Genomic DNA, 24,088 nt, shown 5'->3' with positions numbered 1-24,088 from the left:
TGTCCTACGTGATGAGGCCGAACTCCTTGTAGACTTGCTTAAAGTTGTAATAGAATAAACATGATAATATAATATAAGTACATATTTTAATGTCACATTTTCTGCATATACCCAACTTGGTTTACAGATTAGACAAGATGATTAACAAAGTATTACATAAACCCTTGGAGATCGACGGGGGGTGGGGGGGGGACGGAGTAGATATGGGGTTGCAGGGGGCGGGGATGCTACCTCCCTGAAATGAGTTTTGCAGGGTGGGATGTCTGCCATTATCGGTTGAACCAGGGATCCCAGTCTTTGAGAAAGGTGGTGGACTGTCTGGGACTGAGATGAGGGGAAATGTCTCCACTCCGAGGGTGGTGAATGTCTGTAAATCCCCACCACAGAGGGCGGTGAAGACTCAGTGATCGTCCTCACATAAAACAGAGGCTGGCAGATGTGTGGAGACCGGAGGGATCGAGGAAATGAGGATCGGCAGAAACATGTGGCTGAGAGGGGAGAGCAGTCGCCATCTTGTTGATAGTTAGAGGGGCTGAATGAGCTGTTTCTCACTTGGTGTTTCAGTGTTCCAGTCCAGTGAGGCCGGAGGAATGTAAATAGAAATGAGTGTTTATAAACACAGACTGATTTGAATGAAACCTGCACATTTCCTGTTTGGGTCTGAATTGAGTGATTTGATCAGACTAGACGCAACTTTATTGTCATTGTGGCGACTACAGATACAAAGCCAATGAAACGCAGTTGGCGTCTGTACTGGGGTCAGGACTATCACGTGACGGCTCTGCCCATTTACCTGGTCGGAAGGCGCGTCACCTGCCAATCAAGGTTTGACCCCACCCCGCCCATCAATGCGCACCTCACCATTGGCCCCTTTAATTAGCCTTGTACTTGGCCTCGGGCAATTGGCCTTTGTAATCAGTTTAACCCTGCTGGCACCGAGCCATTGGCTTCCCTGTGAATCACCTGGGCTGGACCTTCCAGTCCTATAAAGGAGCCCACGTGTGCGTGACCTTCTCTCTTTTTTGCTGCCTCCGAGGGACCACCCTGCTGTTTGTGAGTTGTGCTTTGAATAGGGTTGGGAGTGTGGATATTGTCCCTAAGCAGAAGAGATGTGCCTGCACAGAGTCAAGGGTGGTTGTGTGTGTGTGTACTTTGTCCCCACGCGATTTAATGTGATTTATTGCTGATCCGACTACTGTAAATTGTGCGCGTGTTGCTTCTGTTGCTATTTTCCCCCGTTTGCCTTCTGTAAATAAAATCCTTCACTACCCAGACTGTGAGCCCAGAACCCTTGACTTTGAGACCTGCAGAATCTGTTTCCTGACTTACAACAATTGGCGCTGCGTGGGGAAAGTGTTCTGGAACGGGCAAAAAAGCCAGTACAGGCACCGAGCATAGGATTCCCGGGTGGACCGACGAGAGAGGGATTTGAGCGCTGGCGGACCACTGTAAACCGGTTGACTGGTCCGAGCAGTGGGACCCACGTCGCGAGCACCTGCCCGCTGGGCTGCTCCGGCTGTGGGATGAGGGGGTGGGGGGGGAGGCAACATGAACCTCTCTCTTCGAGACGCGAGCTCCCTGGGGAGCCTCTCTGACCAAGAAAGCATCAACAACGCCCTATGGGTGCCGAAGCCGGAGATCAGGGAAGGCTGTACCCTGTGGGATCGGTTGGTGACCGCTGTGAGGGTCCGGTACCCCACCCTCCTGGAGTGGGATCTACACCGGCGCCCGCAATGGGGTACGGTCAGTGAGGGTACCTGGGCTGTTAAAGAGTGTGCGCTGGTCAACGGCATCTACCAGGGAGCCTGCGACTGTAATTTTTTAGCAAACACCCGGGTGACCGGTGCCCTAACAGGATACCGGTCACCACCGCGCACCCCGATTTAAATCAGTGATACTGCCCCTCATGGCACCAGCTAACGGGAGGACCGTGCGGGATGCCATCACCGTCCTGGAAGGGCTTGAATAGATGCAACGGGGGGCACCCACCCTGGTCCGTAGGGCAGAGGCAAGGGCTGGAGATACAACCCCTCCCCGTTTTACGCGCAGGCAGCTGTACATGGACATGGATCCCCAACCCTGACCTCTACACCCTGTGGAAGGAGCTTTGTGGCGGTAGGGTGGTGGGCAACTGGTCGATTGCACCCATTCTCGTTATCATCGCTGTGTGTATATTATGTTGTCTGCCCAATTATTAAGAGCACGTCTGCCTATCTTTAGTCACAAAAAGCATTAACCTTAGAAATAGTTAGTGTAAGACTTCCATTAAGATATATTCCTTTCCTTTTCACTGTGGTAACGCTTGGTGAGTGGCGTGGCTACCGAGGGGTGGACTGTACTGGAGGAGTCGTGACTGTCACGTGACAGCACTGCCCACTCCTGGTCAGAAGACACGCCCCCTGCCAATCAAGGATTGACCCCTCCTCGCCCATCACTGCACACCTAACCACTGGCCTCTTTAGTTAGCCTTGGATATGGCCTCGGGTAATTGGCCTTTGTAATCAGCTTTAGGGTACGTCCACACTACGCCGGATAATTTTGAAAACGAAGCTTTTTCTCTTCGTTTTGCCCTCCGGTCCACACTGAGCCGGCGTTTTCAGCTCCCGAAAACGGAAATTTTCGAAAACACTCTCCAGAGTGAATAAATGTGAAAACGCTTAATATCCGGCGTAGTGTGTACGGGGTAAACGGAGAGATTTAAAAACGTTGTCGTGACAACACCACAATAACAATGCTTTTTTCTGCTTCTGCTTGGTACTGCGCAAGCTGTTATAACGCGCAGTCTGTGTGAACGGCGTGAGAGCTAAATTGTAAAGTGCGCTTTTTTGACTATTTAAAAACGCTGTCATGACGGGCTGGAACAGATGTTCGTTGTTTTCTTGAACGCCACCACCTGACAACTTCAGAACAGACGGACGAGACTGAAGCCATAAGGGTTAGAAATGTACTCACCAAATACTTTGACCCATAACTTACTGAATAAATACGTATTCTCACTTCGCCCTGTTTTCTGTCCTTGCTTGTATGAGGGTAGTTTACCTATTTATGCAAGTACTTCTCTGACAATAAATGTGTAACAGCCTAATGTAACATTGCATGGAAATAACGCTGATGCAGACGTTTTATACATTTAACAAGGTGCTTTGTTAATGCAGCAGCGTTAGTCAGTTTTTCAATGTTCGTCGTCAGCTGGGTCATACTGTCCGTGAACTCCCTGTTGATTGCCTCCATTCGCTCCAGTATTTGTTTTTTTTTAATATAAGTTTTAAGTCCTGCGCGAGAGCTAAGAGCAATTCCTTTCAAGTTTCTCTAGTCTGTAACTGGACAAACGCGCACTAAGTACACCGTTTCCTCTTCGCTTGTTTTCTGTGTGTCCTGTGCATGCCCAGTAGGAGGAGATTCGCCCAAATATCCGTCTAATGTGGAAGGAGATATTTTCAAAAACGCTTAGTGTGGACGCCTGTCGTTTTTACTCGAAACCGGCGTTTTCAAAATTATCCGGCGTAGTGTGGACGTAGCCTAACTCTGCCGGCACCGAGCCGTTAGCGTTCCTGTGAATTACCTGGGCCGGGCACTTCAGACTTCCTGCATTAAAAGGGCGCCCCGTGTGCTGGACGCTCTCTTTGCCATTTCTGAGGGACCACTCTGCTTCATTTTAGGCTGAGAACCTTGGAACAGCGCTGGAGAAAATTGTTGGTAAGCTGTGCATTGAATAGGGTTGGTGATTGTCCCTGATAGCATTGAGCCGTGCCTGTACAGTGAAGGGGCATCGTATTGACTTTTCCCTTGCATATGTATGTACTTTATTCCCAGGTTCGTTTTTTTAATTCTCTGCGTGTGTCTCTGCCGATGCGACTTTATCCACGACTGCTGTAAATTGTGTGCGTGTTGTTTCTGTTGCCTTTGAGACCTGAAGAATCCGTTTCCTCGCTTGTAGTTCTTTCTTCCATGTGGTGGTCCAAGAGGCTCCTAAATATTCTGCAAATAAACTGCTTTACTCACGCAAGCAAGCCTATTTGTGTCCTCATTAAAAACAAGCATAGCCTGCAAGAAGTACGAGGCAGAAACAAGAAATATACCCGACAGCCTGCCTGCGAATAACAGAATTCTATTTTTTAATTTGTTGTTAGTCTCCCCGAAGGGAGGTGCACCGTTCCCAGAGGCACTGCAATACCGGGTCGATGCGCGGAGTGGACGGAGCAAGCCCCTAGTCCATCTCCCTGTCCCAAAAATCAATTTAATATATGGTCCCCAGATAAGGGACGTATCAGATATTAAACTGATAAGAACAGATTTTTTTTTTATTTCAAAATATACTTTATTCAAAAATAAATATATACAATAAACCATTCAATAACTTTTCATCCTTTACATACGTTTCCATTATACTCAGTAAAATACCCGTGTTTATAGCCACCCATGTGGCACTCCAGTAGTTCAGCTTAGCATCTCATTGTTGAGGGGTATACTCCTCGCCCACCGACCCCTCCCACTCCCACGGGTGGAGAAACCTATACTGTGGTCCTTCCCCACCGGGCCCTTGCGGTGGCTGCACCAAGTTTCAGTGCGTCCCTCAGCACGTACTCCTGCAGCCGAGAGTGTGCCAGTCGGCAGCATTCTCCCACGGACATCTCCATGTGCTGGTAGATCATCAAGTTTCGGGCTGACCAAAGAGCGTCTTTCACCGAGTTGATGATCTGCCAGCAGCACCGGATGTTGGTCTCCGTGTGCGTCCCCGGGAACAGCCCGTAGATCAGAGAGTCCTCTGTCACGCAGCTGCTGGGGATGAAACGTGACACTAGCCCGTCCATCCTCCTCCACACCCTCTTTGCGAACTGGCAGTGTGCAAAGAGGTGGGTCACAGACTCCTCCTCACTGCAGTCCTCCCGTGGGCAGTGGGGTGCGGAGATGACGTTCCGGGCGTACAGGAGGGCTCTGACTGGGAGGGCCCCTCTCACCGCCAGCCAGGCGAGGTCTTGGTGCCTGTTGGTGAGATCTGGCGATGAGGCATTTTGCCAGATGAACTGGACAGTCTGCTCAGGGAACCACCCCACTGTGTCCATCATGTCCTTCTCCTGCAGTGCCTGCAGGACACTTCGTGCCGACCACTGCCTGATGGCCTTGTGGTCAAAGGCGTTCTCCTGGAAGAACTTTGCTACGTGGGATAGGTATGCCGGCAACGACCAGCTGACTGGGGCGTTGCGCGGGAGTGGGGCCAGACCCATCCTTCGTAGCCAGGGCGACAAGTAGAACCTGGGCACATAGTGGTACTTGGTGCCCACATACCTGGGCTCTACACACAACCTGATGCAGCCACATACGAAGCTGGCCATCAGGGTGAGGGCGACATTGGGGATGTTCTTGCCCCCATTGTCCAGGGACTTGTGCATGGCGGTCCGTTTCACCCGCTCCATCTTGGATCCCCAGACGAATCTGAAGACAGCCCGGGTGATTTCCGTGCTGTAGGAGCGGGGGACGGGCCAGACCTGCGCCAAGTACAGCAGCCCTGAGAGCACCTCACACCTGATGACCAGGTTCTTGCCCGTTATCGACAGGGAGCGCCCTCCCCACAGTCCCAGTTTCTGTTTCACCTTGGCAGTCCGCTCCTGCCAGTTCTTGTTGCACGCCTCAGCCCCTCCGAACCAGATCCCCAACACCTTCACGTGGTCGGACCTGATGGTGAAGGGGACGCTGGATCGGTCGGGCCAGTTGCCAAAGAGCATGGCTTCGCTGTTCGTGCGGTTGACCCTGGCCCCCGACGCTAGCTCGAACTGTTCGCAGGTGCCAATCAACCTGCGAACTGACCTCGGATCAGAGCAGAAGACGGTGACGTCGTCCATGTACAGGGAGGTTTTCACTTGGGTCCCTCCACTGCCTGGCAGCGTCACCCCTCTTATGCCCTCATCCCTCCTGATGGCTTCCACAAAGGGTTCTATGCAGCAGACAAACAAGACAGGGGAGAGGGGGCAGCCCTGCCTGACTCCAGACCTGATGGGGAAGCTGTCTGTTTCCCACCCGTTGACCTGGACTGCACTATGGATGTCTGTGTAGAGCAGTCTGATCCAATTCCGGATTCCCTCCCCAAATCCCATTTTGGAGAGCACGTCCGCCATGTACGTGTGCGATATCCTGTCGAAGGCTTTCTCCTGGTCCAAGCTGACCAGGCAGGCGTCCACCCCCCTGTCCTGCACGTAGGCGATGGTGTCCCTCAGCAGCGCGAGGCTGTCTGAGATCTTCCTGCCCGGTACAGCACAGGTTTGGTCCGGGTGGATCACCTGTCCCAGAGCAGACTTGACCCTGTTGGCGATAGCCTTGGACAGGATCTTGTAGTCCACATTCAGGAGAGAGATGGGTCTCCAATTCCTAATGTCCTCCCTTTCCCCCTTCTGCTTGTAGATGAGGGTGATGATGCCTTTCCTCATGGACTCAGACATACTGCCGGCCAGAAGCATAGCGTTGTACACTTCCAGCAGGTCTGGGCCTATCCAGTTCCACAGAGCCGAGTACAACTCAGCCGGTAAGCCGTCGCTTCCGGGAGTCTTACCCGACCCGAAGGAACGGATGGAGCCTGTCAGCTCGTCCAGGGTCAGTGGCCGATCCAGACTCTCCCGCTTGCCGTCGTCTAAGACCTGCGTGATAGACGACAGGAAGTTGCGGGAGGCTGTGGATTCTGTGGCCTTTTCCTCGTACAGACCGGCATAGAAGGACTTGCAGATCCTCAGTGTGTCGGTCTGCGAGGACGCGACTGAGCCGTCCTCTTCCTTAAGGTTGTGGATCACAGAGCTCCCCCTGTGCACCTTTTGGAAGAAGAAGCGTGAGCACGTCTCGTCCTGCTCCACGGTTTGGACCCTTGATCGGAAGATGATCTTGGAGGATTCAGCGGCGAGGTGCTGGGCTTGCCGGCCCTTCACCTCTCGCAGTTCCTCCCTGACATCCACCCCCTTCGACTGCAGAAGGAGAAGTTGCTGCAACTCTGTCTGGAGTTTACGCAGTTCCCTCTGCTCCTGCCTTGCCTTCTGAATACCCTTGCGGATGAAGAACCTCTTAATGTTCTCCTTGGTGGCTTCCCACCAGTGAACCGGGGAATCAAAGAAGGCTTTCAAGGTTCTCCAACCTGTGTACTCCCTCTCTAGTTCCTCGATGTTCTCTGGGGTCAGCAGCTTTACGTTCAGCTTCCACGTCCCCCTGCCTGCCTTCTGGTCCTCCCGTAAGTGACAGGTGGCTCTCAGAAGGCAGTGGTCAGAGAAGAACACCGGCGTGACGTCGGTGGACCTGACCGTGAGGGACTCAGACAGGAAGAGGAAGTCGATCCGGGAGCGGGCTGAGCCGTCCGATCGTGTCCAGGTGGCTTGCGGCTGTGCTCCACCTGTGGGGGTGCCAAAGGCGTCGCGCAGCTTGGCTGTCTTCACCATTTCCCTCAGGAGTCTAGAGGTACTGTCTAGCCTGCCGTCGGCACTGCCGGGTCCTCCAGCCGCATCAATGGTGCAATTGAAGTCTCCGGCCAGAACGACCGGCTGGGTCGTCACCAGCAGCTGTGGGAGCTGCTCGAAGACGGCCCGCCGCTCGCTCCGCACGGGGGAGGCGTACACGTTGATCAGCCGGAGCGGAGCGCCCCGGTATTTGACGTCTGCTACCAGGAGGCGACCCGCAACCACCTCTTTAACTTGGGTGATTGAGAAGTTGCCTCCCCGCAGCAGAATCCCCAGGCCGGAAGCGCGACAATTGTTGCCCCCCGACCACACAGACAAACCTTTTTTCCACCACCGTGACCACCTCCGGTAGTTACGGAGATGTGGTAGTCCACACTCCTGGAGGAAGGTCACATCGGCCTTTACAGTGTCCAGGTACTGGAGCGTGCTGACGCATCGCCCAGTACTCTTCAAACTTCGCACATTCAAGCACGCCAATTTAAGGTCTGCCATTGTTAAGTCTTTTATTTTGGCTGCTCTCCGTCCTCACTCTTGCCATCCTGAGCCTTCATTCCCACCGCCTTTGTGAAGTTTTCCACCTCCTGTGGGCTCAGGTACTGCTGGTAGTACTCCTCCGTGTGTGGCCATTCTGGTTCTGGGTCTGGGCCCGGGGGGTTGCTGACTTCCTGGGCTGCTTCCCCTTCCGGCTGCTGGGTGCCAGCCGTGGCTCTGCTCCCGGATTCCCGGAGCTCTGTGCGTCCGCTGCTCTCCGCCTCCTGTACTTGGGGGGTGGCCAGCAGACTTTCTCCCCTTTCTCTCCTCCTCTCCACCTGTTCTGCCAGCCGCTTCTTCCGCCGGGGCTGCTGGCCTCCCCCAACTCCTTCCTCCTCTGAAGAGGACAGGGTACCAGGGGCTGCGTGGTTCCCTGCCCTTTTCTGGCGTTGCTCCGCCTTCTGTCGCTTGGCCGCCGCCTTTTGGGTCTTTTTTCGTTTCACGACCTTCCATTCGGTTTCCCCCTCCGCTCTCCCCTCCTCCATGGACTCCTGCTCGTCGTTTGCCTGGTCCTGGAGGGTCTGCAGTGGGGTGGCAGGTCTTGGGGTGCTTGCACCTTCCTCCCTGGTCTCGTCATCCGTCCTGTCGGGTGCCTCATCTGCAGCGCTGGCGGGTACGTCCGCATCAGCCTGGGCCCTTTCAGGGCCAGCACCTCCCCTGGTCGCCTGTGCGTAGGTGCCCCCACGCTTCGGGCAGGCTCTGTACAGGTGGCCGGCCTGTCCGCAGAGGTTGCAGGCCTTGGCCTGCGTGCAGTCTTTGGTCAGGTGGCCTTCCATTTTACAGTTCTTGCACATCACCACCCTGCACTGGGCTGCGATGTGCCCTTCCTTGCCGCAGTTTCGGCACACCCTGGGTTGTCCCGCGTACACCATGTACCCTCGGTTCCCTCCGATGGCGAAGACGGAGGGGGGGTGGATGATGCCGCCGTTGGAATCCAACCTCAGCTTCACCTTCACCTGCCGTTTGCTGGTCCAGATTCCCAGCCCGTCCTTCCCGTCCGCTGGTGCTCCTGCGCTCTCCACATACCGAGCGAGGAACGTAAGGACATCTACCACTGGCACGTGCGGGTTGAACGTGTGCACCGTGATTGTCCTTTCCTGTTGCGTAGCCGTTGCAAAGAGGGGCTGTGCTTTCAGCAGCGACAGCGGCGCCTCTGTCCCCTTCAGCTGAAGCTGCTGGTACAGCTTCTGCCACCCTGCAGCCTGCCGGAAAGTGACATCGAAGAAGCCTGCGAAGTCCTGGACGCAGTAGATGTCATCGGGCGTAAATCCGCAGCAATCCAGCAAGACCTTCCGGATGAAGGTCTCTCGGGTGAAGCCGGTGCCCCCGTTCCGGTCTCGCACTGTCAGCCTGACAGTGTTCTTGATACCCTGGCCTCGAGCTGATGTACTGCTCGCTGCTGCCATCTTCTAACTTCTAACTCACTGCTGTCGTCGCTGGTATGGGGTGTTAGATTGGAGGCCAATCAGCATTAGGATCCACCCCTGCGTCAGCGCGAACTCTCCTCCTCCGCCTTCTGGTCTGATAAGAACAGATACTAAGCTTGATCTTAGCCAAAAGGCCGAGAAGCGATACCCACAACTGTCCGGACCCTTTTGGATCCTGCTAGTCTTCCCTCTATTAAGTTGGACCGATTGTCTACAGGACACCGATTTATCCTACTTCTCTCCAACGTTTGAAGTAGATTTGGTGTAATTTCTCTCAATCTTTGACATAAGTTGTATTTTTCTCCCTTGTCGCGAAATCTCTCTCGGAATACAGCTGATCACGTAAAATAGCTGATACTGTACCAACCAAATGAGAGAGGCGGCCGTGGTTTGTATGAATACTCCTCCTCTCAGCTGATAGTCCTGTCGAACTGTTCCACCCGCCCTCTCTAGCGTCTGATGTTAGTGCAAGCGTGATGACGTTTACGGAAGGCGTTGCAGCGAGAGAAGCAAAGTTTGGGCCGAGTCGTTCGGCGGCCCGGCGGGGCAGGTGACTGGGGAAGGGGGATCTCCGGAAACGGGAGGAGTGTGGATAGGAACATCGGATGGAAGCGATGGCTGGGGTTGTAAATGGGGGAAGTGAGGCCGTTTGATGAGGGACGATGGGTAGTTGGGGGGAGAGGGACGGGGTAGAGTCGGACGAAAGGGAGGGGGTAGGGTTGCAACTTTGACAATATTTAAATGTGAGCTGGCATGTGACAAATAACGGCATAGCAGTCAATGGATTATTTCCACAGAAAAAAATCTAACCGTCCCGCTGGACTTCAGCTTTTTGACCAGAGCTGGTTCCGTTAAGAAATTGGTGATAATCGGGAGAATGTGGGTACACTGCTTTCCTGATATCCCAAGGTCTTTCTGCCATATGCCACAAGCCAAATACTGGAGATATTTATGAATATTCCGCATTTGCCTAAATTTGTGCAGCTCCATCCAGCATTTAACAACGTTCTCCAACCTATGGCTTACTACATCTCCAAGGAGAGAAAAAGGTGGAAATCTGAGGAAAAGAGGCATAAAATACCGAAAAGGATTCGGTGGTAATGCAGCATTCTGTAGAGAATGATTCAGATGTGATGTGATTCTTAATCATGGCAGAGATCTTTCATCAGTTCTAAGGAAGAGCCATTAACCTGACACATTTGCTCTGTTTCTCTGCAGAATGCTGAATGAAGTGACAAGTATCCCCAGCACTTATTTTCATTGAAAAGATATTGCCGTTCCGTCATTGTGGTGGCTGGATCGAAATCCTGGAACGCCAATGCTTTCCCCCTCAGGAGTACAGAGATCCTTAACCAGAAGAAGTGCAGTTGTTCCAGATGCATTCACTGTCACTTCCTTTGGGCAATGATGGATGTGCAGTGAAATCTCACATTGGCAATGAAGTGTGGATTCTGAAAAGCCAATAACTAAAAATAACCTTATAGAACACTACAGCACAGTGCAGATCGTTCGGGCTAACCACTCCCTCCTAAATCACCCTCTACTTTTCTAAAATCCCTTTCATGTCCAGAATATATCAGCCTCTACCAACACTCTGGTAGTCAGTGTGTTCCACACACCACTCTCTGTGCTTTATATATATAAAAAATCTTACACCTGATATCCCCCTGTACTTTTCTCCGGTCACCTTAAAATGATGCCCTCTGGTATCAGCCACTTCTGCACTGGGAGGAAAGGTCTCTGGCTGTCCTTCAAGTGTACCTGAAGATGACTTCAGCTTGTGATCATGCGTTCCCCTTTTCAGCATCATTCGTGATTGTGCAGGACGATGGCAGTTCCGTTTGTGCAAGATTGGGATCTGCTGCAGACTTTGGGTGAAGGAGCATATGGTGAGTAAGTCATGCAGTTCAAAAAATAATTCTTAAAAACTGGTTTGGTAGATTAGCAATAGCACTCATTTAAGGAGGTATTTCTTAACTTGCAGCAAAAGTCTGGAGAAAGAAACGCCCCACGAGAAGGGTGCACCATCTGTGGAGAATTCCCAAGGAAGTTAGGGTGATAATAACATGTGTTATAATGAGGATTAATTAATTGACGGTAGGCAAGAGGACTGGGAAAGTTTAAAACTACAAGGTATGCCACAAAAATTGTAAAGAATGTGGAACATATAAGAAAATTATTAAAAATATTGATGGGGTTTTTACAGAAATACAAGCAAAAAGCCAAAAGTAATGTTGGTTTTTGAGGCTCATTGTAAAATTGGGAATGAGAAGGTACAGATTCTAAATAATGAAAATAATAACAGATTGCAAAGGTCTGTAGGGAGAGAGAAATTTTTATTTTTATCAGTGAAAAAGTACAGGACAAATTTGTGTCTTTACAAATAAGTGGCATCAGAGATAGTGGATGCATTGCTTGTAATCTGAGGAGACCGGATGTGTGTTCTTTATATTTTCAACAAATTTGAGATAAGTGGCTTATCTGGTGATGAGCACAGGTTAAGTGAACGAGCAGAAAGGTGGCCTTTGAAATATAATGTAGAACAAAATATGAAGTTGCCTGCCTGCCCTGGAAGGAAGAATGAAAAACTTGATGGTTAAATAGAGAGGTGATTAGAGAATGTTGCAGTGCAAACTCAATCTCTAGCACACAAGAGTGGTGTGTAGGTTATTGTAAGGATTATGGAAAACAAAGGTAAGGATGTTTTGTAGCAAATTTATTGGGAGCTCGTGAGACAACACCTGGCGATCTGTGTACAGTTTAGATCTCGTCTTTAAGGAAGGATATATTTGAATTGGGATTCACGTATGGGGGCGAGGGGTGAGCGAGTAGGGAAGAAAGAGAGGTGATCTTACTGAAGCAAGATTCTGAGGGTGTTGTCAGACAAGATGCTGAGACGATGTTTCTCCAAGTGAGGATATCGAGAAAATGGGATATAGTATGAGTAACTGGTTTCCCATTGATCAGGAGATGAAGAAGAATTTCTTCTGCAGGTTGTGATCCTTTGGAATTCTCCACTTTAAGAGTTGTGGTAGAGCCATAGAATATACAATATATTGCAGGCATATGAACTACATGGAAATCTACAGGTGCAGAGGGAGAGTTGGAAAGTGGTGTTGAGGCCAAAACCAGATCAATAATGATCTTATTGCATGGGGTAGCGGGGATGAAGAGCCATTTGGCTCATGCTCTGTTTCTGATGCATTTAACTCAATGGAGCATTGAGAAGTTTTGCAATGTAGACAATGGTTTTGTATTTGATCATAGGGTACAACTGGCAATTAGTCGATGAACAAAGGAAGCAGTGACAGTGAAGAAAGTGGACACCACACATGCTCGTGACTACCCTGATAACATCAAGAGAGAAATATGCATCAATAAGATGTTGAACCATGAAAAGACTGTCAGCTTTTATGGGCATCGTCGAGGCCCATATCCAATACTTGTTTTTGGAGTATTGCAGTGGAGGAGAGCTCTTTGATAGAATAGGTAGGATCTGTGCTTAAACTTAGGGTTTAAAATAGAGAAGTTTGGGGTGAGGGGGGAAGGGTTAAAGATGTTTTGTATACGGATTGGCTAATTTTAATAATTTTGGTTGTACTGTTGCTGTCACTTTTACAGATATACTTGTGTGGGTTCTTTAGTAACTGCACCTTTGTGTCCTGAGCTGGAAAAAGCTGGCATCCACTCCCAGACATTCTCCCTATAGAACACCCAGAAAACTAAATTATGGGAGAAATGGAACATCTGAAGTTGTACATAATACATTTCCAGATGTTACGGGGACAAAGTAGGACAGGCTTTAAAGTTCAGTATGTAAGCTGCTTCAGCTGTCCTAGGTTTTTTTGTCTGTGGTCTAAATAGGGCATGTTGGAGAATCCATCTACTTGGGCACCTCAGTGAAATGAGGCCTGGGATTTGGGATTAAGTTTAAGCGTGATGTAAAATGACATAATTTCAGACAATATTAATGATTTGCGAACTGATCCCAAGTTCAGCCTTTGATTAATGTGATCTGCCTTCCCACAGAGCCTGACGTGGGGATGCCCGAGGCAGATGCTGATGGGTTTTTCCAGCAGCTGATAGCAGGAGTGGTAAGTGCTCCTCATCATTTATCCCTTTGTTTTAAGTGAGTGTTTATGACGTGCAGCAGCAGTTTTCTCTATTTCGACGTGCATTACTGAGCATGATCATAGATGGATTGACCTGCCCATGTTTGCTCTCGAAGAGCTTTGTCTGCCAGAATTGAACTAGCACTATAACCAGCAGTAAGGAGGTTAACAGTGCTTTGTCCCAATTTTCAAATGAGATCAATTTTGGAGCTCACCATAGTTCCCTTTGACAGTAAAATGCTGTTCATGGATGGGTGACCTCCCAAAGCATCTTCAGAAGTTTCATCATTCTTCCAGGCCAGCCTTAATACTCAACTTTCATATCGGCACTGGAAGTCTGGTGTGCACCCAGATTAAGTCACAAAATATTCTCTGAACCGATTGTCCAGCAATTGTATCTGACTAATTCTGCCAGAAACCTGTTCCATTTGTACAATTGATATTTTGTGGGCTTGGAGAATTAGAAAAAGATGTAAATTCAGAATACCTGATTTATATTTGTCTTTGCCTACTTTCAGGAATATCTTCACAACAATGGAATTACACACAGGGGCATCAAGCCAGAGTCTCTGTTACTTGATGACCAAGGTATAAGGATGCAAATCTCTTCACTTTTATTGTGTAATAGAACAAAAATTGAAAATTGTTATGCCTTATTCACAGCAGTTCAGACATTTAGACAACAGGTGCAGGAGTAGGCCATTCGGCCCTTCGAGCCAGCACCGCCATTCACTGTGATCATGGCTGATCATCCACGATCAGTACCCAGTTCCTGCCTTATCCCCATAAACTTTGATTCCACCATCTTTAAGAGCTCTATCCATCTCTTTTTTGAAAGCATCCAGAGACTTGGCCTCCACAGCCTTCTGAGGCAGTGCATTCCATATATCCACCACTCTCTGGGTGAAAAAGTTTTTCCTCAACTCTGTTCTAAATGGCCTGCCCCTAATTCTTAAACTGTGGCCTCTGGTTCTGGACTCACCCATCAGCGTGAACATGCTTCCTGCCTGCAGCGTGTCCAATCCCCAAATAATCTTACATGTTTCAATAAGATCCCCCCTCAGCCTTCTAAATTCCAGAGTATACCAGCCCAGTCGCTCCAAGCTTTCGACATATGACAGTCCCGCCATTCCGGGAATTAACCTTGTGAACCTACGCTGCACTCCCTCAATAGCAAGAATGTCCTTCCTCAAACTTGGAGACCAAAACTGCACACAGTACTCCAGGTGTGGTCTCACCAGGGCCCTGTACAGCTGCAGAAGGACCTCTTTGCTCTTATACTCAATTCCCCTTGTTATGAAGGCCAGCATGCTATTAGCTTTTTTCACTGCCTGCTGTACTTGCATGCTTGCTTTCAGTGACTGATGTACAAGAACACCTAGATCTCATTGTGTTTCCCCTTTTCCTAACTTGACTCCATTTAGATAATAATCTGCCTTCCTGTTCTTACCACCAAAGTGGATAACCTCACATTTATCCACATTAAACTGCATCTGCCCACTCACCCAGCCTGTCTAAGTCACCCTGCATTCTCATAGCATCCTCCTCACATTTCACACTGCCTCCCAGCTTTGTGTCAACGACAAATTTGCTAATGTTACTTTTAATTCCCTCATCTAAATCATTAATATATATTGTAAACAGCTGCGGTCCCAGCACTGAACCCTGCGGTACCCCACTGGTCACCGCCTGCCATTAAGAAAGGGAGCCGTTAATCACTACTCTTTTCAGTCAGCCAGACAATTTTCAATCCATGTCAGTACTCTGCCCCCAATACCATGTGCCCTAATTTTGCCCACTAATCTCCTATGTGGGACTTTATCAAAGGCTTTCTGAACGTCCAGGTACACTACATCCACTGGCTCTCCCTTGTCTATTTTCATAGTTACATCCTCAAAAAATTCCAGAAGATTAGTCAAGCACGATTTCCCCTTCGTAAATACATGCTGACTCAGACCGATCCTGTTACTACTATCCAGATGTGTCGTAATTTCATCTTTTATAATTGACTCCAGTGTCTTTCCCACCACCGACGTCAGGCTAACCGGTCTATAATTTCCTGTTTTCTCTCTTCCTCCCTTCTTGAAGAAAGGGACAACATTAGCCACCCTCCAATCCACAGGAACTGATCCTGAATCTATAGAACATTGGAAAATGATTACCACTGCGTCCACAATTTCTAAAGCCACCTCCTTAAGTACCCTGGGATGCAGACCATCAGGTCCCGGGGACTTATCAGCCTTCAGACCCAACAGCCTATCCAGCACCATTTCCTGCCTAATATAAATTTCCTTCAAATCATCCATTACGCTAGGTCTTTTGGCCACTATTACATCTGGGAGATTGTGTCTTCCCTAGTGAAGACAGATCCAAAGTACCTGTTCAACTCCTGTCCTGACGAAGGGTCTCGGCCTGAAACGTCGACTGTACCTCTTCCTAGAGATGCTGCCTGGCCTGCTGCATTCACCAGCAACTTTGATGTGTGTTACCTGTTCAACTCATCTGCCATTTCCTTGTTTCCCATAATAAATTCACCTGCTTCTGTCTTCAAGGGCCCAATTTTGGTCTTAACTATCTTTCTCCTTTTCACATACGTAAAGAAGCTTTTACTATCCTCCTTTATATTCTTGGCTAGTTTACCTTTGTACCTCATTTTTTCTCCACGTATTGCCTTTTTAGTTACCTTCTGTTGCCCTTTAAATGTTTCCCAATCCTCCGTCTTCCCACTCGTCTTTGCTATGTTATACTTCTCTCTTATTTTTAGAACTATACTCAAGCCCTCAGCAACAATATTCGTACCAGTTGATAGTGATGAAAAGCTGAATGGGTCTTGAGTCAGTGATCCTTTCTGTATCTTCGTTCTCTTTGTTCAGTGTGCAAAGGATTTCTAGCAACGTAACAGGCTGAGATGTGCACATTCTTCAATAACTGCAGTCATCTCCATGCTAGCAGGTAGGAAGACCGACTGAATCCCTTCTCACCCACAGAACAGGTGAATGCCATTGCCCAAACTGATGTAACTTCAGGTGAGATAACCGAATGAATCCATTCCAAAAGTCTGAGCAAGTGAACGGCCTCTCCCCATGTGTCAAATGACAGGCATGCCAGTCAGTCAGATGACTGAGTGAATCCCCCCACCACCACCCCCGCCACAGTCTGAGCAGGAAGGATGATCGATTGAATCCTTTGCTCCACTTAAATATCTGGACAGAGACAACAAAACTGGCATGTTGTGTTTGAGATTCCTGTAGATAAATTCCTTGTCATTTTTAACCTGTAAGAAGATTTACAAAATCCATTAATGGGTGAAGGACAACATTTCAGACGAGATCACTTGAGTTGTCAAGGTGTTATCTGACATCACACTGTTACAGTGAGGGTCAACGCAAGTTGGAGAGAGAAATCATCTAACTGGGCAGAGTGCTGGTATCTGGAATTAAATGGTATCTGGAATGAAACTCTCTGATGCTATTCTGTCACTATAAGAATGGGGCATTTCTGCCATCCCCAATCTGTGACCTGGCTCAGTTTGACTCTCCTCATTGGTATTATTCCCTGTTCCCACTGAGCTACATGGGTGTCTCGTTCCACAGTAACTGAAACACTCTCACACAAATAGCCTTTGTTGACCTGCAGCCGGGATTTTCTTTTACGCACTGTTAATTTAAAGTGCCACAGTTTAAACGCCATATAAAAATTTGCTGCTGAGATGAGTGGTTGGTCTGTTAAAAGGAATTAGTGAATATTAGTATTATTTAAGCTTCTTGTCACAGTCATAGAAAAGTACAACACAGAAAGAGACCCTTCGGCCTATCTAATTTGTGCTGAACTATTTAAACTTTCGACTCCCATATCTCTGCCATCCAGGTACCTACACACACCTCTTAAATGTTGAAATTGAGCTCACATTCGCCACTTGTGCTGGCTGCTCATTCCACACCCAGATGACGATCTGTGTGAAGAAGTTTCCCCTCATGTTCCCCTTAACGTTTCACCTTTCACTCATGGCTTCTGGTTGTGGTCCCACCTCATCTCAGTGGTAAAAGCCAGCTTGCATTGACCCTATGTATACCCCTCATAATTGTGGTACACCTCCATCAAATCTCCCCTCAATCTTCTATGTTCCAAGGAATAAAGTCCTTACCTGTTCACTCTTTCCTTATAACCCAAGTCCTCCAGACGTGGCAACATCCTTGTGAATTTTCTCTGAACTCTTTCAACCTCTTTCACATCTTCCCTGTAGGTAGGTGACCAAAACTGCACACAATACTTCAAATTAGGCCTCACCAATGTCCTCTACAAAGTCAACATAACATCCATCTTCTGTAGTCAGTACTTGCGTTTATAAAGGCCAATGTCCCAAAATCTTTCCTTCTGTCCCTTATCTAACTCTGACGCTACTTTCAGTGAATTACAGACCTGTGTTCCCAGACCCCTTTCTTCTACATCACTCCTCAGTGCCCGACCAGTCACTGTGTAAGACCTTGTTCCTACCAACATGCAACACTTCACACTTGTCTGCATTAAATTCCATTTTCTGTTTCTCAGCCCATTTTTCCAGTGAGTCCAGATTGCACTGCAAGCCATGATAGTCTTCCTCGCTGTCCACTACACCACCAATCTTGCTGTCATCCACAAATTTGCTGATCCAGTTAACCACACTGTCATCCAGATATCTGACATAGATGACAAACAGCAACAGATCCAGCACTGATCCCTGTGGCACACCACTAGTCACAGGCCTCCAGTCAGAGAGGCAACAATCTGCTACCACAGTCTGGCTTCTCCCAAAGACAGTGTCTCATCCAATTTACTATCTCATCTTGAATGCTGAGTGACTGCACCTTCTAGACCAAACTCCCATATGAGACTTTGTCAAGTGCCTTGCTAAAGGCCATGTCGACAACATCCAATGCCTTGTCTTCATCCACTTTTCTGATAACATCCTCGTGAGACTTGATAAGACTCATTCCACCGAGATGCAACACAGAGCACCATAGGAAGTCATTCCTGCCTGTGGCCATCAAACTTTACAACTCCTCCCTTGGAGGGTCAGTCACCCTGAGCCAATAGGCTGGTCCTGGACTTATTTCCTGGCATAATTTACATATCACTATTGAACTATGTATGGTGTTATTACTATTTAATTATTTATCGGGATCAATAAAGTATGACTATGACATGACTATGACAGCAGCACTGAAACACCAAGTGAGAAACAGCAGGAGGTGGCCATTCAGCCCCTCTAACCATCAACAAGATGATGGCTGCTCTCCCATCTCAGCCACATGTTTCTGTCCGATCCTCATTTCCTCGATGCCTTCGGTCTCCACTCATCTGCCGGTCTCTGTTTTATGTGAGGACGATCACTGAGTCTTCACCGCCCTCTGTGGTGAGGATTTACAGACATTCATCACCCTCAGAGTGGAGACACTTCCCCTCATCTCAGTCCCGGACAGTCCACCCCCTTTTTCAGAGACTGGGCTCCCTGGTTCAACCGGTAATGACAGACATCGCACCCTGCAAAACTCATTTCAGGGAGGTAGCGCCAGTGCCCCCCGCAACCCCATATCCACCCCCACCCCTGGTCGACCTCCAAGGGTGTATGTAATACTTTGTTTAGTCATTTTGTCTAATCTGTGAACCAAGTTGGGTATATGCAGAAAATGTGACTTTAAAATATGTACTTATATTATATTATCATGTTTATTCTATTACAACTTTAAGCAAGTCTACAAGGAGTTCGGCCTCATCACGTAGGACATCAATAGCGTAGCTCCTCAGCAGCCAGCCTGTGTGTGTTGCTTGAAATTCCAGCATCTGCAGATTTCCTCGTGTTTGTGTAGTTTAAATAACGTTGGCTATGCTAATGAACAAATGACACCTGTTAAACTCACCTCAACATGTCTTTTTAAAAACATAAACACGAGAAATTCTGCAGATGCTGGAAATTCAAGCAACACACATCAAAGTTGCTGGTGAACACAGCAGGCCAGGCAGCATCTCTAGCAAGAGGTACAGTCGACATTTCAGGCTCGTGCTCAGCAGCTCAGCCATTAAACCGAAGAAGCTCGAGCACAGCAGCGCGTGTGTGACGTAAGGCACCATGCTCGTGACAGCAGATACAGTTACGGGGAGACCATGGGTGACGTCAGGCGCGTGGGGGGGGGGGGTGCTGATGTGTGACGTCACGTGAAGGGGAGCGCTTCAATTTTAAAACACCTTTTGTTGGGTCCGATCTGGAACAACAAAATTAAATTCGGGTTTCATCGGGACCGGATCCGGTGTTGTGAGATGTGTCCGGCTGTGCCGTGTTGTTGGTGGAGTGGGCAGCGGGGTGTTTGTCTCCGGGCTCTCCTCAGCCCCGGTTTTCACTTTGTGACCGAGCCCGGGCCGTGGATCAATTCCTTGTGGTTCTGCAGGGGGTTTGGGGCGAAGGGACAGTGGGTGTGGGTGTGGGTCCCGGGACAAATTAACTTGTAAACACTGGAACATCTGGTGAATTGGATCAGACAGCTTCGCTCGCCTGTCCCTTCAGGAAACAACAATTCTCTCTTCATATTAATGACTGTCTAAACTTGCTATGAACAAGATTGTGTTACAAGATTGTGAGTTACAGAGTCTAGGACAGCTGTCACCGTCATGGGCTGCGAGTGCAGACAGGGATTGGGGTCACTGAGCTGTGCATCAGAGAAGGACACGGGTTTGTACAGCCTCCTGTGGGGTAGAAATGTCCACACGGTGAATTCGGATCTGCTGGCACATCGGGAGTCTGAAAGGGAATAGGGAAGGGGCTGAGCAGAGAGTTTTAACAGGGGTGGAGGGGTACAGAAGCTGTCTAATGTGCAACGTGCAATCATAGTAATTTATAACAGTTTATAATAAATAAAACAGACAATGTAATATAGAGGACACTCAAGTCAGCGTGAGTTCATCAGTCTGACGGCCTGGTGGAAGAAGCTGTCCCGGAGCCTGTTGGTCCTGGCTTTTATGTTGCTGTACCGCTTCCCGGATGGTATCAGGAGAGTGACAGTGATGTGATTTCCTGTGTCACGGGTACAGACAGTCGTCTCAAGTGAGGAGTTTGTGTTGAGATGCAGCTTCCCTGGAGGTGGAGGAAAGAGGACACACCAACAGGTGGAACCAGCTGTGGGAAGACATGGTTTGTCAGGTCTGACGATGAGCTGAATGTACCATAACCTTCAGATTGAATCAGAAAACCATTCTGAGGGTATTTGAAATGTCAGAATCAGGGGAGATGTGATCACATGTGCAGAAGGCAGAGGTTGTGTCTCCATCAGACCCTTGGTGAGATGGTTCAAGTTACAATGTGCAGGAATGAAAACACAGTGTTTGGTGTCGGATTTAATCACTGATTCTGACACAGTGAGAGGGTTAGTTTTGCTGTAAGGAAGCAACGTTAATGGAAGATGACACGGGACTTCATCAATTGCCAGTTGTTTAGCAGAAGTGACCAATTTGTATGTTACCTTGACAGAAACAGATATTCACAGTGGTGACAAAGGGGTTCAGTCTGGTTTATTTCAGGTTGGAGAGGGGTGAGGGGTTGTGAAATCAATGCCTTGCGGTGCCACCATCGTTAATTTGTCATGTCCGGAGTGGTGGATCAGACAGAATGGAAACAGGCCTTTGGCCGGCCATACCTGTTCTGACCATCCACTCACTGTCTACACTGGTCCCATTTATCAGCACTCGGTTCATAGCCGACTGTATCTCGGCAGTTTCAATGCTCATCCACTTCGTAATGTTGTGAAGGGACCTGTCTCCACCACCACCTCGGGCAGTGTGTTCCAGATTTCAGCTACTCTCTGAGTGAAAAATCTCCTCTTCAGATCCTTCTAAACCTCTTCGTCCTCTTTAAATCTATGCCCTCTGATCAGTGACACCTCTGTCCCAGGATCGTGGCCGACATGGGCATCAGTGAGGCCTTTGACAAGGTTCAGCATGGTAAGTTGCTGTGGAAAGTTAGATCACATGGGATCCAGGGAGAGCTGGCTAACTGGATGCACAGTTGTCTTGATGGTAGGAAGCAGAGAGTGATGGTGGGAGGCTGTTTATTGGACTCAAGGCCCGGCCCAGTGGGGTTCCCCAGGGTTACAACCATTGCTCTTGTTATTTATTGATATTTAATTATATTTGCAGTTACACAGTTTGTTGAATTATATGCTCTACTTGATCTTTCATTGATCCCGTTGCTATTCTATAGATTTGCTAAGTGTTCCTGTAGAAAAAAAGAATCTCACGGTTATATGTGGTGACATATATGTACTTTAATGAAGGCTATGGTGCAGGTAGTTGGAAATAGGCAGTAAAAACAAAAGCAGGTCAGCATTGACTAGAAGGGCTGAAGGGCCTGCTTCAGTGCTGCTGGATTCTGTGACTCCAATAATATTCTGATTTGTAATTTCCACAGTCAGTGCTTTGCTACTAAACACTGAACCCAGAAATTTACCCAAACGAGAATTGAAAGTCTCTTAGCTGGTGACAAAAAGCATTTACAAGCTGTGATACTTGCCAAAGGGGGTGTTACTAAGTACGACTATGCAGGGTGCCCAAACTTTTACTTTGGGCCCTTTTCCTTTTTTGCTATTTTGAAACTGTAAAAGATGGAAATAAAAATGTAATCTTGTTTAAAATATTCAAGAAATGTGCCATCTTTATCTATATGCCTTTTGGAAATCAGGTCATCTTTTACTCGCTTAACTATTCACAGTAACAGAAATTTAACCAGGGGTGCCCAAACATTTGCATGCCACTGTATATATCCTGTGCCTTCCGAATTGCTTCCAGAAATTCCAGCCATTGCTGCTCTGTTTTCATCCTTGCCTGTGTTCTTTTCAAATCAATTTTGACCAATTTTTCTCTCATGCCTCTCTAATTCTCTTTATTCCACATCTGACTTTAGCTTCTCCTTCTCCAATGTCAGGGTGAATTTGATCGTATTAAGATCACTTGCCCTTGAGGGTTCTTTGAACTTAAGTGACCTAATTAATTCTGGATTATTACAACACCCAGTCCAGAATAGCTGATCCCCAAGTGGGCTCAATCACGAGCTGCTCTAAAAAAACATCTTGTAGGCATTCTAGGAATTCCTCCTCTTGAGGCCAACACCATACTAATTTTCCTAATCACTTGCATGACAATCCCCCATGACTATTGTAACATTGCCCTTTTGGCACGCACTTTCTATCTCCCATTGTAATTTGTGGCCCACATACTTACTACTGTTTGGGGGTCTCTATACAAGTCCCATCAGGGATTTTTTTTTGACATTTGCTGTTCCTTAATTCTACCCACAGATTCTACACCCTCCAACCCTATGCCATCTCTTTCTAAAGATTTTATTTAATATTTTACCAACAGATCCACACAACCTCACTACCAGCTTGTTCTTGGCTTGTTCTTTCAAGAAACATACAAGTATCTGGGAAACAAGAGGACCTGCAGATGGTAGAAATCTAGGGAACTACGTACACAGTGCTGGAGGAGCTCAGCATGTCAGGTAGCATCTATGAGTGGGAATCTAAGACCCTTCATCAGGACTCCTGATATCCATGTATCTGGAATATCAACAAGCAAAGAAAATAGAAAGTCGTGCAAAGTAGGGAGAACCTTTGACAAAATTTAGTTCAAGGCTTAAAAAAAAACCTGCCAAACAGCTCAATAGTTAACAAGTACAACAAAGACAATAAACACTTTCATCAATACCAACACTGATTTTTTAAAATAAAAATATCTTGGTCCCATTTCAATCAGTAAAATTTAAAGATAAATAAGAACTGAAATGATAACCTTAGAAACGACTATTTACGCTCAAACCCACTTAGATTAACACTACCTTGGACAGAAGGAGGAAGAGAATTAACACACATGAAAAAAAACACAACAGTCAGATAAAACTTGTAAGTATACACTTTCATCAAAAATCAACAGGATTCAGCACTCCAGGTGTGTGTATGCCATCGTGATAAGAAATACAGACCAGAAAACGTCAATGAGAGGACAACTCAGAAAAATGAATCATCACTATGGAAGAAAACATTAACCAGTGGAATGAGTATGACCCTCCATGGGAGACATCCCAATGATCTGAGCAGACCAGATGGTGACAGGGAAGCATCGAGCACCTGACTGAGAGTTGGAGGATTCTTCCCAGAAACAGAGGGGTTCCTTGCAGAAATACAGGACAAGGTGGTTAACAAAAGGGAAAAAAATTGAAAGTACATGAAATACACACAAACACGGCGGGAGGAGAAGATGGTGGCGCGCCGGCGTGTGCGCAGCCCTCTAGTGAAAAATGATGTTGTATCTGTTAAATAGGGGCCGTGGACAACTCTGATTTGATGGAGAATGAACGTGAAAGCACAGAGGAACATCTGGAGAAATTTATGAAATACCCGTTTGCTGCTGTCATTACTGTGTGGTCAGGGATCTTTCGGAGGGTAGGCCTCAAAATCCCTGGCCTTGCCTGCTTTTGGCGACCGAGAAGGAGGTCAAATCGTTCGGACAGAGATGGCGCTCAGTACTCGGTGTCAGAGAGCTGATCAGAGCTCAAAGTTTTCGCATG

General features: G+C 47.9%; 1 protein-coding gene, 1 non-coding gene and 1 pseudogene across 2 annotated transcripts; 1 reads left to right on the top strand and 2 right to left on the bottom strand.

Annotated features, from left to right (window-relative positions):
* Positions 1-388: 388 nt before the first annotated feature.
* On the top strand, positions 389-23,027 carry LOC140208026 (serine/threonine-protein kinase Chk1-like). Its single transcript, XM_072276556.1, has 5 exons — positions 389-825; positions 11,193-11,277; positions 13,418-13,482; positions 14,019-14,088; positions 22,885-23,027. The coding sequence occupies exons 2-5, from the start codon at positions 11,217-11,219 to the stop codon at positions 23,025-23,027; spliced, it is 339 nt and encodes a 112-aa protein (XP_072132657.1). The 5' UTR covers positions 389-825; positions 11,193-11,216.
* LOC140208881 (U2 spliceosomal RNA) lies at positions 4,141-4,334 on the bottom strand. Its single transcript, XR_011888968.1, has one exon. It is a non-coding gene; the product is annotated as a U2 spliceosomal RNA (small nuclear RNA).
* Positions 9,403-9,534, bottom strand: LOC140208817 (U2 spliceosomal RNA; annotated as a pseudogene).
* Positions 23,028-24,088: the final 1,061 nt, after the last annotated feature.

Source organism: Mobula birostris, chromosome 13 (assembly GCF_030028105.1).
Source record: "Mobula birostris isolate sMobBir1 chromosome 13, sMobBir1.hap1, whole genome shotgun sequence".
Taxonomy (NCBI): domain Eukaryota; kingdom Metazoa; phylum Chordata; class Chondrichthyes; order Myliobatiformes; family Myliobatidae; genus Mobula; species Mobula birostris.
This window is presented reverse-complemented; position numbering and strand designations above follow the sequence as displayed.

Coding starts and splice junctions, on each gene's coding strand:
- LOC140208026 (XM_072276556.1), top strand. CDS start 11,217: ATGGCAGTTCCGTTTGTGCAAGATTGGGATCTGCTGCAGACTTTGGGT. Junction 13,483..14,018: donor AGCAGCTGATAGCAGGAGTG/GTAAGTGCTCCT, acceptor GCCTACTTTCAG/GAATATCTTCACAACAATGG. Junction 14,089..22,884: donor TCTGTTACTTGATGACCAAG/GTATAAGGATGC, acceptor TTTTACCAACAG/ATCCACACAACCTCACTACC.